The sequence below is a fragment of the Anopheles moucheti genome, chromosome 3, assembly GCF_943734755.1.
Source record: "Anopheles moucheti chromosome 3, idAnoMoucSN_F20_07, whole genome shotgun sequence".
Classification (NCBI taxonomy): Eukaryota; Metazoa; Arthropoda; class Insecta; order Diptera; family Culicidae; genus Anopheles; species Anopheles moucheti.
Genome location: NC_069141.1, coordinates 8,235,494 through 8,250,092, shown reverse-complemented (window position 1 = coordinate 8,250,092; position 14,599 = coordinate 8,235,494). Strand labels below are relative to the sequence as shown.

At 46.3% G+C, this 14,599-nt stretch overlaps 1 protein-coding gene and 2 non-coding genes across 3 annotated transcripts in view; 2 read left to right on the top strand and 1 right to left on the bottom strand.

Moving 5' to 3' along the window:
• Positions 1 to 14,599, top strand: part of LOC128303238 (uncharacterized) — a 62,346-nt gene that overhangs the window by 25,659 nt on the left and 22,088 nt on the right. The window contains exon 2 of the mRNA XM_053040122.1: positions 5,555 to 5,649. Coding sequence (XP_052896082.1) covers positions 5,555 to 5,649 — 95 coding nt within the window. The remainder of the gene's footprint in view (positions 1 to 5,554; positions 5,650 to 14,599) is intronic.
• On the bottom strand, positions 3,181 to 3,252 carry Trnat-cgu (transfer RNA threonine (anticodon CGU)). The gene has a single exon. It is a non-coding gene; the product is annotated as a tRNA-Thr (tRNA).
• On the top strand, positions 3,840 to 3,913 carry Trnat-agu (transfer RNA threonine (anticodon AGU)). Its single transcript has one exon. It is a non-coding gene; the product is annotated as a tRNA-Thr (tRNA).

Genomic DNA, 14,599 nt, shown 5'->3' with positions numbered 1-14,599 from the left:
CCCTATCACCCCGCAACCACGTCAGATCGATCGAAACGATCGATTAGGTCAAAAGATTGTTTGAAGGTAAAAAAGGTCATTTACGTCCAAGCGGTCTATCGGTGAAGTTCTTCCAGGAGAACGCAAACAAACTGCATCACCACTGTCACCTGAAAGGTGAAAGAGAACGGTCCCATCTCGAAGAACGAGCCGCCAGCTCTTGTTTCAAAAGCATACTCCACAAATCCTGCTCGACCGAACGTTCTTCGACCAGAGCCCCTGAACAGCAGGTGTTGATCAACGCTTCGGCCGTTAATGCAAAACCTTCCTTCATCTCGGCATTCACCTGGACGGTGGACTGGCCATAACTGGTGCAACGAGTTTTCGCAATTAAAAACACTACGATTTTAATCTCGCATTATTAGTTTCTGTTGGATTGTTGCAGAAGTGACCGTGGTGTGTCTCTGGCTCCAGTGGGGTCACTGTCAAAAGTTGTGTGAGGAAAAGACATGTCATGTTGCTTTCAGAATTGAATTTACCAATAAGTCCCTCTAAAGATAGGTAAAAGTAAATAAAGCAAAGGAAGTCCCGAAGATGTTATTACGTATTTAGTTGTCGTAGTTTTGCGGTATCAAAGTTAAAGAGATCTTTTTAGAGTTGTTTTCTTTATCGGAGAGTTTAGAGTAGTAGATGTAGTAAAGATCCATTTACATTTATTATCAGCATGATCGGATAGGATTTCAAAAATTTCAAAAAGTTTCTTACACTTCATGCAATAAAAAGGCAACGCTGGAAAAATATAAGAAGAGGCACTTCACGGCATTCCTTAAAGTTGGTCTTTAACGAAGTGCTCTTTGTAACATAAAGATGTTAAAGTCTCTTATGCACTTTCTCTAATAAATGGACAACTGCTCTCCATGAAATATTCTGAGAGCTCTGGTCCTCCTGGTTTCCTCCTGGGCAGCATGTGGAGCACATCCAACAGTCCCCAATCCCCGTCCAAAGATCACTGTGTGGACATCAACTGTCGTCCGATGGTGAGAGATGATCAATTATGCCATTTTGTTGCACCTGAGTTGATCGATTTATCTAACGAGACCTCAATTAAATTGATTAGACGCCAGGAATATGTATGACCGGCTGCGGACAATGGCCGTGCGACAACGACGACGCACCGTCGGGTAACCCGGGGCCCGGAGAAGGTTCGCCTTAAACATGCGCGTCATTATGTGCTTATCGGTTTGCATGTCGGTGTTGGGGTTCGCAACTTCACGCACAGGTGGGACCACCACACCCGGACCAGACCCATTTGTTGCAGCCACAGGAGGGCGTACGGACCAGTTTTCGCAAAGGGGCTTTTATTGCGCGACAGCAGCTAATGCAATGCGCGTCTAGAAGCAACGGGCGTTATCTACTTCCAACGGCGATAGGGCAATTTGAATAAGAGCTCCATAATTGAAATAAATTGACAACGAACAAAATCCCATTAACGTAACCAGAGGTGAAAGCGATAAGGTGGCTTTGCACGGGCGGAAGTGAAAGATGACGAGGGTATGGCCGTAAGCAGCAAAGAAAACGAAAATCTAATATTTAGACATCCTAAATAGGATCGCATTATTCACATCACCTGTACACATATTTTAAAACAAAACAAGTTAAGATTACTTCAACATATTTTTAAATAAAACCGAATCGTCACGTTCCCACCATCAACTATTGTCTTCATGCGTGGTGATACACACGCCATGGCCGGTGGTCCGACCAGATCGTAAAGCTTCTTGACAAGTGTGGGCCGTTCGATCGCCTTTTCGCAAAACACTTGACACTCACGAATGGAACAACGGCAACAGCAAAACATTATACGAAATCCCTCCAGCAAATGCACCCGACAAATCAGACCTCACAATCCAGACCTCGCACGCTAATGCAAAGTTAATTGAAAACCGTCGCCATCAATTTGGCTAATAGATGACACAGTTTTCTTCTGGTGCACTTTTCAACCTACCCTTACGTTCGCTGCAGCCAGAGAGTCCGACAGCTCCCGTGCTGCTGGACGTTGAAACGTTTTTATCGTAATTGAATTGAACCCCCACGGGTGGAAAAAATCGTGTCGCTTGCGGAGGCCGTCATCAATTGCGGTTCATTATTTTCGCCCGGTTTTCCACCCCTGTACAGTCAAGCTCGTCCCTTGAAAAAGATTGAAACTGTGTTGTTTATGTGACAATGCGATGAGATAAACACCCGAAGACGCCGCAGCATCCGTGTCCGGTGGCCGAGGCGAGAAAAATACGAGCCGTAGTTTATGGCAAAGGCATCGCGACACTACACGCTAATCTAATTTATTCGAACAGCTCTCTGTCTCTTTAAGATTCCGGTGGTCACGAGTAGTACAATGCAGCGAAATTATCGCTTCGCTGTGACAAATGATTCGCTACCCGTTTGCGGCCGGCTTGTAAGCCACTACACACCACATACTATTAATTTGCTTCCACCCGGCGGGGTCAATGGGTCGAGCCAGCTTGTCACGGTGTGGGGATTTTTAAAGCGCCTAGCAAACGCTTGGAATGCCTACCTGTGGTAATGCTCAAGGAGTCGCAAATAAAACAACCAAACAGATGGCTGGTAATTAAATGTGACGCGATCGAGTTCGGACTGATTTTAACCTGGATGCTTTTAAATGCCTTATAAAGAGCCGCCCGTTTTCGAAAATGGCGCCCGAACATCAAATACTGGCAGCAGTTGGCCGGGATCGTACCAGCGGGCAGGCAAAGGTGATTGGTCGTTAATTAATTATCGCAGAGTTCGATTCGTTTAACGGCGTGTAGGCATGCATTAAATATTTCTGCCATGCCTGCCGCTAAGAAGGACATTAATTGTGAATGTTTGCTTGTGGTGTGTAGAGATACAACATTTGCTCCGTATTTTTCGACGCTGTCCGTCTTGATTTTATTCACTTGAACTAATTTTTGGCGTGCTTGCAACAAATGTCGCGACCATTTGCACCAAAATTTGCTCTAATTAAGGTCAGGGATAGGCTGGAATTCATCAAAACGAAGCTAATAACATTCAATCATTAACCTGATTGATTTTAATCTATTAAACTTTCCAGCAATAAAATTTGTACACTCATTTGTAACAGTTTATGGACTCGATGCAAAGAAAAAGGGTGTAAAAAACGTTTGAGTTTGTATGAGTGAACCCTGCCTCCTGTGAGGATTGAACTCACGACCGCTGGTTTACGAGACCAGCGCTCTACCACTGAGCTAAAGAGGCGCGTTGAACAGCTGGCGTCTAGAAAGCGTCACGTCCAATTGCACGCTGAAAACGATCTTATCACTTAGAATAGAAGAAGAAATGTTTTCTTAAAACCAAACGTTCCACTTACGTAATTTTTAATTGCAAAAACAATACCAGTTCAAATTCACACGTTTGCTTATCATGTGTTTTCGTGTGGATCGTAAATATATACGCGCGCGAAAGCCTGTAATCTTCATTCGCTGTTCATAAACATGATAACGAAGTATACACAACTGATCCGGACATGTGGTTTTGTTTGATATGGCTGCTACCTCATTTCGCTGATCAAATGCAATATTTCAAATCTATGGCGCAATTCGTGTTTGGCTCTAGCTCTACCAATTTGGGTGTAATTGTTTCATATTTGTGCTGGTTCTGTTTTATATCTCAATGGCTAAAAATAACTCCAGCTGTTGATCAAACAGCAGCCCTACACGTGTTCGTACCTTTATGATGCAATTGTATAGAGAACAATGAAATCGATTCAGAATCGTTGTTTTAATGTCGTTCCAGAATGCGAGGGAGAGAACTTTTATTTTTAGTTTTATTCTTTGCATCTTAACGGCGCCGTGGCTTAGTTGGTTAAAGCGCCTGTCTAGTAAACAGGAGATCGTGAGTTCGAATCTCGCCGGAGCCTACCTGCTTCTCTGCTCTCAACACCCTTAAAACTCTGCAACTCCCCAAGGGGATTGTTGAATTGATAAGCAATGTTGAGAAAAGAGATGTGTGTGTGTGTAATCCAAAGAAATTTTTGCAAAACAGTTCCTGTATAAGGAGGAGTTGAAATATATCGTTCTCAACCTTCTTCACACATATTTATCAGCCCAGGTACTACATCATTCTACCCTTTTTTACACTTTTAATCCTATTAATTCTGACACCGTTACTAAGTTAATATCTTCATCTCCCCACATATTTAAAATCAGATCTCCGCTTTAATTCCGCACACACGCACTCCAGCGTACATTAACAACCACAAAAATACGTCCCATTCCATATGACAAAACCCGTTTGTGTGCTCATGATTTTACACTCATTACCACCGCACGGTTGATTAACTCATTTCAAGCTCCAATTTAATCCCTTTAGCGGGATTCCTCGGCGCGTGTTTGGGATTTCATGACGGGATGGGATTTGCTGCAACCCGCCCCCGCGTACCCAAAGCCTTCCCATCAAGTCACACACCTCCCTTCAGGGTTGCGAATTTTTACTTCCACTGCGGCCGGACTGCGGTCGTTGACTTAAAACGGAAACCGCGCTGCCCCAACCGTCGATGGAAGATAAATAAATGCAATTAAGCTGAAGCATAATTAACACTCCGCCACCATTTGGTTAAACCCTGTCCCGATCGGGACGAAACATTCCATACCTCCGTAACCCTCCTGGAGGGTTTGTTTGTTCGCGGAAATTATCTTCCAGAGCGTCGCTGGTCTTTGGACCGAACCGATGGGCAATTAAATAAAGTTGTTAACATGGGCCGATGAATGCTGTTTGCGGAATAACTTCAATTCTACCGCACGAAACACCCGGAAATGTTACCCATGGTGGTGTGGACGATTAGCTACACCGCCAGGGTGGGTTTTGTCTCTAGGGGATTGGGAATGGCATGGCTGGTTCCTCCGCGTGATGTACGCGACGATAATTAACCACACCGACCAGCCCTGCGTGATTTACCCTTACATAGAGCGACGCGGCTCAACACAAAAAGGAAATGCTCCGGATGCTCGGGAAGCTATTCTCCGATGATCATGCACTACTTTCAGCAACGTTGCAGCTGTCCGTTCCCTTTCGCGCCGAGAACTCACACCATATCCAACACGCACCCAGAAGAGCCCAGACCCGGGTCGGTGTTCTTTATGGTTGGGGACAGCTTCACGATCGACAACGCCAAAGGCGTAATTGAGCTTTCCACCTTCCATGCGCTAAAAAGGTGCTATGAAGTCTTGTGGCCCATAGCAAAGGTGGTGCTCGCTTTCGCATCCCCCAAAGGGTAGCATTCGCCGAAGGTCTCTAAGGAAAAGGGCTGCCACACGCTAAATGGTTGGAGGAAATTTCTGGTGCGCGGTGTTACATCGAACCATGTTTGATGCCGGGTAGGCGACGAGTTGACGGCCCTATCTTTGGTGTCCGCGTGCCGCTAGGACGGCGTGCAATCACGCACCATGTGACAATTCTAATAAAGACACCACAAACAGGGCCCTCCCAAGCTACGCGACATCTTCATCAATGATGCTGTGTTACTAACGTGCTCTCCCATTGCATTGCCCTCTCGTTACAGACATTTCTGCAAAATCTGTTCCGGCTGTTTGACATGGACAACGAAAACTTCTTGGTGCAGGATAAATGGATCGAACACCTCAAAGGTCGTCTGACGTAAGTGCCACCCCGTGCTATTTATCATCCACTTTCTCACTTCAACTCCTTGAACGAAAAAAAAAAATGTGCTCGATCGTGATCACAAATTTAAATCAATTTTCAATCCTCATGAAATTATGAACTGCACCGGTAATCCAGTGACCTTTCTTCCGCCAGTCGTTCATACCTCCCACAATGTTTACGGTGCTGGAAAGTTTTTTTCGGCGCAACGAAAAATCAATTCACATTAACCTTATTTCGCTTCTCCAACAAAAAAATCAATTCCCCCGAACACACCCCGAGTTCCGCCCTTTTGCAGTTCGAACCAGCGCTCCGGTTCGGTAGCGCATCAGTGGATAAGAAATGAATAAATGGTGCAGCAAAACGGTTATGAATTATCTGCCACACCAAAATCACCCATTCCGTAGCTCGTTTTTCATCTGTTTTCGCGGCCGGCGCGATCGATCTTGCCCCGGGTGTGGCCCATCGGTTGCGGGATACACGTTCGGTGTGTACCAAATATAACCCTGCCCGACGGCACTCCATTGTTGTAGATTAAACTGTATGATAGCATATACGCAATCCAGTAGTAACACGAGTAGTTTTGACCAAATTGAATCCCAATTCTTTGCCCGCACTGCTTACGGAGGGGGGAAGCAGCTGTACGTCTCATGTATTACAAGTTGCTTTGGAAGATTGACCATATCGCCGGCGAACAACAGCGAGAGTGTCGTGTAACGTATGTTTCGTTTTTTTTTTACACCGAACACGTTCAACCACGAGGAATCGAGAAGAAAGCGCACAATTTCGGGTGCACGCAATTCAATTTGTCAGCATTGATTGTGTAGCGTCCCGGTGGTGGATCGACTCGGAAAATCCGATCCCTCCAGGCTCCCTGCCCGATCGGCAGCCCCGCGTGAGGTAATATTAAAATTAATGCACGACATTTAACCCATGCGTAATGTCCTCCCACCGCGATACCACCTCATGGGCACACGTGACGCACACCGTTCGAAAGGCGTGTCTTGGTCAGTTGCTGTGGTGGCTTACGTTTTGCTGACCGGATAAAGGTGTGTACATGCTTATGATTTACGGTGATGTGTTCGGTTTCATGTTTAATTTGATCGTGAGTATTAATATACTCGACCATAATTCGCTTTTGCCGTACGGGTCCCATTTCAGTATCGATCGATTGATTTTTAGCTGCACTGTTTCGTGCGCTATCCTGCAGTGGCGCGGATGTGACTGCGTTACAGGGTTCTGCAATAGATGGGATATGGCATGCACTGTTTACTAAATCGCAACAACGAATTTGTTTGTGAAACACAAAACACTTCACTGAATAGGCCAAACTGGACATGGAATAACGTGCCAAATTTAGAGAATGTAATATCGACCGTCGGTTTACATATCGTTGGGTTCAAGAGTTGAAATGTAAAACGAAAATTTGTAGGATTATATCATTGGAATTCTAAGTACAGGTATTTGTTATTATTAAATAGCATTCTTAAATCCTATTTTGACATCATTTGCGTATAATTTCTGTGCAAAAAAGATATATCTTACATTTCATATTTTTATTTAATCCGCCGATATGAAAACCGCCTTGCCGATTTGACATATTCACTAAATTGTGCCCAGGAATATCCAATTTTAGCTATTCCTTCTTCTGTTTATCGGCACAACAAATCTCAAGAGGTCTTTAGACCTCTACAGACGATTGATTTGGATGAGATTTTGGACCGGTCCTGCCGTGTGAAGACCGCTGCCACAACCAATACACCGGCCTGGTGGTGGCCCAATCCTACCTATTGTAAAACCCTGTAAAATCTTCCGAAGGACTTTTCGCGTTGTGCAGTGCGGGGGCGACACACAGCGGCATGCAAAGAGGAAAGAATGTTTAAAACGAGATTAATCACGCCGCTGCTCCCATTCGCAAGGGAGAAGATTTATCACCTTCACACGCAGATTAGTGTTACTTTTGGAGGCTTTCGGCTTTGGCTTCCCTGCGTGCCCACCAACAAGGTAACATGGCAAACAGTCGTGTAATCCCGTGTATCCCGGAGACCCTTCCATCGACGCTGTGATGCACAAGGTAACCGACACTGTGAAGCAGCACGGCACTGTAATGCGGCTACGTATGCAATAATGCTCAAACACGCCCTCCGAACGTGCGTGGGTGAAGCCAAAAAAAAACGAAGTATACCGCTTGGCATTCGGTTTTGACAAATGTGCACCGATTGCACTCTATTGAACGGTCCATTTGTAACGCCCAGCAGTGGCCCGAGGGCAGACAAATGCGCTACATTTACCGCGGTAAGACAGCGCTCCTAATAAATTCGTCCATTTTTCATTTGCAGGACACACCGAAACAATCGCACCCTTCACCGGTGTTTGTAGTCGTTTTGCTTTCAAAAGCTTACAATAAAATTCCATCTACTGTAGATGCAGTTGTAGTCTTCCATCTCTGAAGGTTACATTCAACATCGATAAACGCACCGAACAATCTTCCCCAAATCACACACTTGTTTGCTCGCAGATATCTAGTGAGTTTTCCACCTCTAGATGCGCTTATTATGCGGATGAAACCGAAGCACATCGTGTGCGTATCTGCTTTCCATCCAGCTATCGCAGTTCGACAAGTAATATCCGCCGATCTTCATTCCGTACGGTGGGGCAAAACATTCGAACCATGCCTTCAAGGGAGTAACGAAATCGATCGTCTGCGATCTCGTGATTTCCATTCTGGTGCAGATCACAATCGCTGATAATGGTGCTCTTTTGCGCACGGAAGCGCACGTCTGTCCTGTGCGGTGGCATTCCGCAAGCTGAACTCAACAATCCTGTTTCCCGGTGGTCCCAATCAAGGCATCGAAACTCCTCGTGTACCCTGCATCTTCAGCAACACGAAGAGCTGCAAAGCTACAAAATTGTGTTAAGAAAAAGTGTGCTTCTACAAAACTGATACCCATACCCGACGATGAGTCGGCGCAAGGCATATGTGAAGAAGAAAATATGCCTACCATCAATCTATCGATCGTGTCGATCTGCGGAACTGCGGGAACCCGTTAACGCCAGATTCGATCACCGGCGAGACCTGTCTTGTAACTGCCTCCGGACAAGACGTCCAACAGACACCTCCTTCGTGATGGAAAGGGTTCTCTCGCACGCTGTTCCACTCCACCACTCATTTTTGCTGGGCTTTCAGGAAAACTGTCAAGGGACAAAAGCCCTCGTCCAGGGCTTCAGACAGACCGGCTGCGAACAGCATGTGTTTAGGGTGTGCGCCAATCATCCGAACGCACGTGGAGATGAAGCCGTTTTCACAATGAAACGGCGTGGAGCCGTTAGAAAATCTACCTGCAACGGAACTCCCTTCAGGCAGACATATCGCCAGAGGGAGACACTCGCGCACTCCCCGTAGCTCAACCGACCGAGCCCTTTCCGGGGGTGTTGATGAAGTAATAATAAATTTACAAAGACACCCTACAATGCTCACGGGTCGTAACAGTTGATAATTCATTTAACCACCATCCCGAGGCAGACCGTAACTCCACGCCACGCTAATGGTCAATGAACGAAGACACGTCCGAACGGTCGAAACTATTGACGCTTAATTGTTGAAATATTTTACAGTGGTCCGCACGCTAGCAGTGGGGCGCCCTTTCTATCTTTCCAGTCTTTCCAATACGCAGACCAACCACAACGATCCACACTCGATCGCTCCATACGCACTCTGGAGGTATCAATAATCAAAGGTGGGACTGCCCATTTTGATTGATTGCCCAGCGTGGTTGACTCGCGATAGTTGCGTGACTACGGCGAGAGTGCGTAGCAGAACTGCACTTGACTCGAAAGGATCGAACTACACATAAAGGAACCATTGTGCATTGTGTCAAGCTACCAATATGAATGGGTGATCAATGGCGCACGCATTGTGCGAAAGCAACCTTTTGTCGCGCTGTACAGTGGGTTCCGAATGTTTATGACACTCGATAGTAATCGGTAAATATTGGTACAGATTGAGATATTGACCATTTTTAATGATGCTGCTTATGTGCGTCACATTCTCCCGGAGTTCCAAACTTTACCTCGGTTCGTAATCTACCCATTCTTATGCGCCCGTCCGGTCGAACACATAAATTCACAGACGGCATAAACATGCTTTAAGTAACCGTCCTATACGCTCGTTCCACTGCACAGACTCTGGTCCTTCAGGATATTTTCGCGAGAAGCGACAATTTAGACCCCAGGCATGACCACCCGTGGCCTCGTCGTTGCAATACATATTTCATATTTTCTTACCGAACCCGTCCGTTCCCGGTGAACCAGCAGTACTTCGAACGAAGTGTTTATGGGTATCGAAATCGGCGTTAATTAGTGCTGCGAGCAGGGGTTGTGCAATTGATTGAAGCGTCAACCGGCCAAGGCTTCCCATTTTCGGGAGTTAACAGTTAATGTACAAGATACGCTTAAGTATCTGCCCTAACATGGGCAAGAAGTCGCGCTGATATTGCGATGTGGTGCTTCGAACTCCGCGCTGCAGTCGATTTGTGTCGATCAAATTCGATCACGATTCGCAGTTATCGCACGGTCGAAATCTCACCGGCTAAAAGCATAATCCACTCCAGCGGTCCAGACATGACGGGATCTTGATCCCGGGCCGCACGTGCGCCCATTTCTTGCATTCTCGCAGTGGGCAGGAAACGGCCAAAAACAAGAAGTGCTCCAGAAAAGAGTGTTTGAGGCTGCGATAAATCTCAAATTTCAATCTACGGAATCACATGAAGAAGAAATACAAAAAAATGGACAGTAGAGTTGCAAAAAGAAAAAAACAACTTAAATTGAATTAAATTATTATAAAAACCCATTTACAGCTTCACGGTTTTCGTACCAAATATGGTAGAACTGGTTCAAACGGATCCGTGCTGGCGGTTGAAACTGTCGACTTCGGCGCGGACATCACGAGCAAACGAATGCGAAGAAAACCGCCCGTTAGTTCCACAGGCACTCTCTTCATCGATCGTGGTACGATCGCTACAAGAACACTCATCACCTTCCCCAAGAGCCTGCCAAAGCTCGGGATTCACTTTGCACGTTCAAACATCGAGAGATCACCTTTAAAACACTGTGCCGCCGGTACGAAAATTGATACATTTCTTCAAACACCGCGCCCGAGGTCACTTTACGCGCATTGGCTCGACGACAAAATGAAAGCAGTCGGGACAGCGTCGCAGACATGGGCAGCCGGTGAGCATTTGCTCAATCACTACGCTAACTTGCGTGCGTCCGCGTCCGGGTAAAGACACCTGACACCGCAACCAACGAAGAGAAGGTTATCAAATTTATCGTTATCCCATGTTGGGGCTGCACTATTTTATGTGCGTTTTGACTGTTTTGACTGTTTGCCCGTGTTGGTACAGATTTTGCAATGCGCCAAACCGGGAGAGGGGGATCGTTTTTGGGAATTTGATCCCAACGAACGATTTCGACGACAGGGGCTCTCGAGGGCTCTACGATGAACGGTGAATGGTTTCCTGGGTCACTCTCGGACCAGATTCGCCGTATCTCGTGTACCGTGATGCACCCGACAGGTTGATCCGCCGCCGGGCATTTGTCCGGGGGCTTGGGAGCACGATTCTATTCCCAGGTACAGTGAGCGCTGTGCACGCCTACCGAAGAAGGACCACGAATGCGGCTTCCATCTTTGATCGTGGAGCTGCGACACTAAAATTGGATTATTTATGCGTGCGCTTTAACACGACGTCGGGTGTACTTTCTCACGCTGGCGAGGGCCCGGTGTAGTCTGACAGCATGATGAATATTCCAGTGTCCTTCTCCCGAAGATGCACCCCGGGAATTGTATCATCAATCCTGCTGTATCAAACATATCTTTCAGAAGAATGATTCCAATGAATAAGAATTCACTCTAGACTGTTTTACTTTAAGAGATTTAAAAAAAAAATTATCTTTCGAATCTCAAATTCCAGGCGTCGAAAATCCCATAAAGAATACTTTGTAACTTCAGTAATTTCCCCACGGCAAGTCTTCCTTGAGCCTTCCTCGTTGCATTCGTGCAATGAAATATGACTTCATGTTTATTAAATGCACTCACCACTTCAACACTTCATTAACATTGCGCACGATTCGGTTTCGCAACAAGCGACAGAACGGATCGAAGAACAACTCCTGCAAACACAGATCACCCCAAACATGATCACGTTTCAACGCGCCACGGATTCGAAAGCGCACTCGTTAACGGCAGCTGGCCTTTTTCGACAATTAAAATGCGCTCGTTACTCGTTAAGGCGCTTGTTGTGGAATGCTAAAATGTTGTTCTTCGTTGATTAAAAATGAGCATCCAGGACAAGCAAACCAGATTACAGATCGCCCCCTCCTCCTCGCACGCAGAACCATGTAATTGTTTCGAGGTGAAAATAACAAGAGAACTCACCTTCGACAATGCATGGCGTGGCGACTAATGGATGAGTTAATTGTTCGAAATTTGATACCACACACGGCACACACGGGGGAAAACCGAGCGTGAATCTACAATCTCTTTGCCTTTTTGGCAGTTTGGATGAGGGTGTCCCCAACACGGTTTCGGGGGTTGATGTTTTATGGATTTATTCAATCACCAAACATGTTCCGTGGTAATGGGGAGAGAGGAAACAACACTCCACGAAGGTGTAGAATCCGGCAAACGGGCTTTCATTTTTATCTACCGAACTCGAGAGTTCACACGATATGGTCATCTGGGGGAAAGAAATATGTTCACATTATTTCAATCGAACAAGACCCGACGGTACGGTTTAGAGTCTAGAGTAGTGATGGGTTCTCTGGAACGTACCCACGGTTCGGGAGAGAGAGAACCACCAGTTCCGTTCGGAACCGTTTGGAATCGATCAAAACCGTCGAAATTGTCAGGAATTTTTAGAATCTTCGGAATCGTTGGAATCGTCGCAACTGTCTAGAATCGAGGCAAGCATCGTCCGAAATCCTTGAAACCGTGAGAACCATCAGCATCCAATCAGCAATTCCGGGGGAGATCCGGACGAATCTGACGGTTCTCATTGCACCTAACTACTCTCACTGAGTAAGATTTGGAATCGTTCAGAACCGGCTTCGTTTTTATATGATTTTACCCATCTCTAGTCTAGAGACCTGCGAATATTTCCCATGGTAACAAGGAACACGCCGGCTACCGGCTTGGTGTTTTGTGGTTAAAAAGTGTTCCAGTTGACTAGATACGGACCGATACAGGTATTCCCGTTCACCATTTCAATCCGAACTCCACACCATTGAGAGCCATTGCTCATAATCGCATCTCATAAATTGTCCTCGAATGGTGCCTGGGTTGTGTGTACCCAACAGACCATACTCGCGAAAATATTGGCTGAAATTGATCTCAAACACACACCGGCTACCGAATTGCAGCTATTGTGAGCATACCTTTCTCCGCAGGTGTACTGTTTAAAAGTGCGCGAACCAGAGGTACCACAGTATGTTTATTCCACAACACGTCCACACCGGTAGCGACACCCTGGCAAACACCAAAACTCGATGGTGATCAGCGCGTATCAAACAGATGCGAATTTATGAATCCAGAACTCCATTTCCATCGTGCACCGCGGCTTCCGCAGATGCCCGAAATGGCACACCCTGGGGAGGAGGGTCGCTTCGGTCGCTGCTGGTAGCTTTTACCTTATCGGGATGAGCTTCCCGTTTCATGCGATAAAATTCCCCCCCGGACCTGCTTTAGACACCGTACTTCCAATGCTGCCTTTTGGGTAGACATATCTGTGCAACAAGATGCACACAACCTCATACAAAACATGATACAGAGCTACAACAAAAAAATCGCTTCTTGTGCTTGCTCCTGTTGCTGGAAGACACTCTATGCAGATCAAGACCGGGCTGGATGATGTAGTTGATAGCTTCCTACCAACGACAGCACGTCGATTATGATAATAATGCTCTCCCGTACGGTGGTTCCAATCAACGGTGATGGAACAGCAACAGGTAGATCCGGACCTACCTCAACTGAAAATTTTACCGTACTGGGTTTCCTCACGCCACCAAGCCTGACGTGGCTCGGTGTAAGGCGGCTTGTGGACGTTAATTATCACCGGTTTTGCTGGTACCGGTGGCAATAAAACTAATCGTCATGGCTTTCCACACGCCGCGCTGCTCGCGTATGGAAGTAGTACTCTCCTCTATGCCGATTCGCCACCATCCTCCCATCACCCCTCCCTGCCTTTATACGCGGTGGGGGGAATGAAACACAACCGTGGCCATTCCTTTTGGCGCGGCGTCCAAGTGCCCGTGACGGCGAGCCGTGCCCGTGCGATTTTGCTTTATATGTTGAAAACTAACGAGCTCGCCTGCTGGAGCTTTTCCTTGTTTTCGATTCTTTAAATCAATTACTACTATTTAACACCTTTTATATTTGAATTAATAAGTTTGCCCGATCCAGGGACCGTTGATTAGGCGCGGTACATTAGCGAGCTGTCTTTGGCGTTGGCCCTTTGGTTGAGCACTAAATTGACGCATTATGGCGTTTGAGTTGATGGTGGATGGCTGGGTTTTTTTTTTCATCATCCGAGATTTCAGTTCTATTTCAGCTGCAGGTGGAGCATTTGGAGCTTCCAGCGTGGCGTTTATGGTGATGCGGCTCTCGGGTGGAAAATTGCGCTTCGGTGTCATGCGAACAAATCGCCACCGCACGGTTGATAGAGTGTTAATGGTTATCGCATTTTGGGTGGTCTTGACGCATGCTGTTATGGGTGGTCGCACGAACCGTGTATGGGGTGTCTGGGAGCTCTGTGTCAAGATGAATGCAATTTGGAGAATCGAGAAGTCTAGGGCGAGGCATGAAATTTGTTACGAACGATCTTAATTTGGTGTCATGTTTTGTTGCTTCATGTATAGACTGTTAAACTGCGATAAGTTAAAAAAGGAACGGATA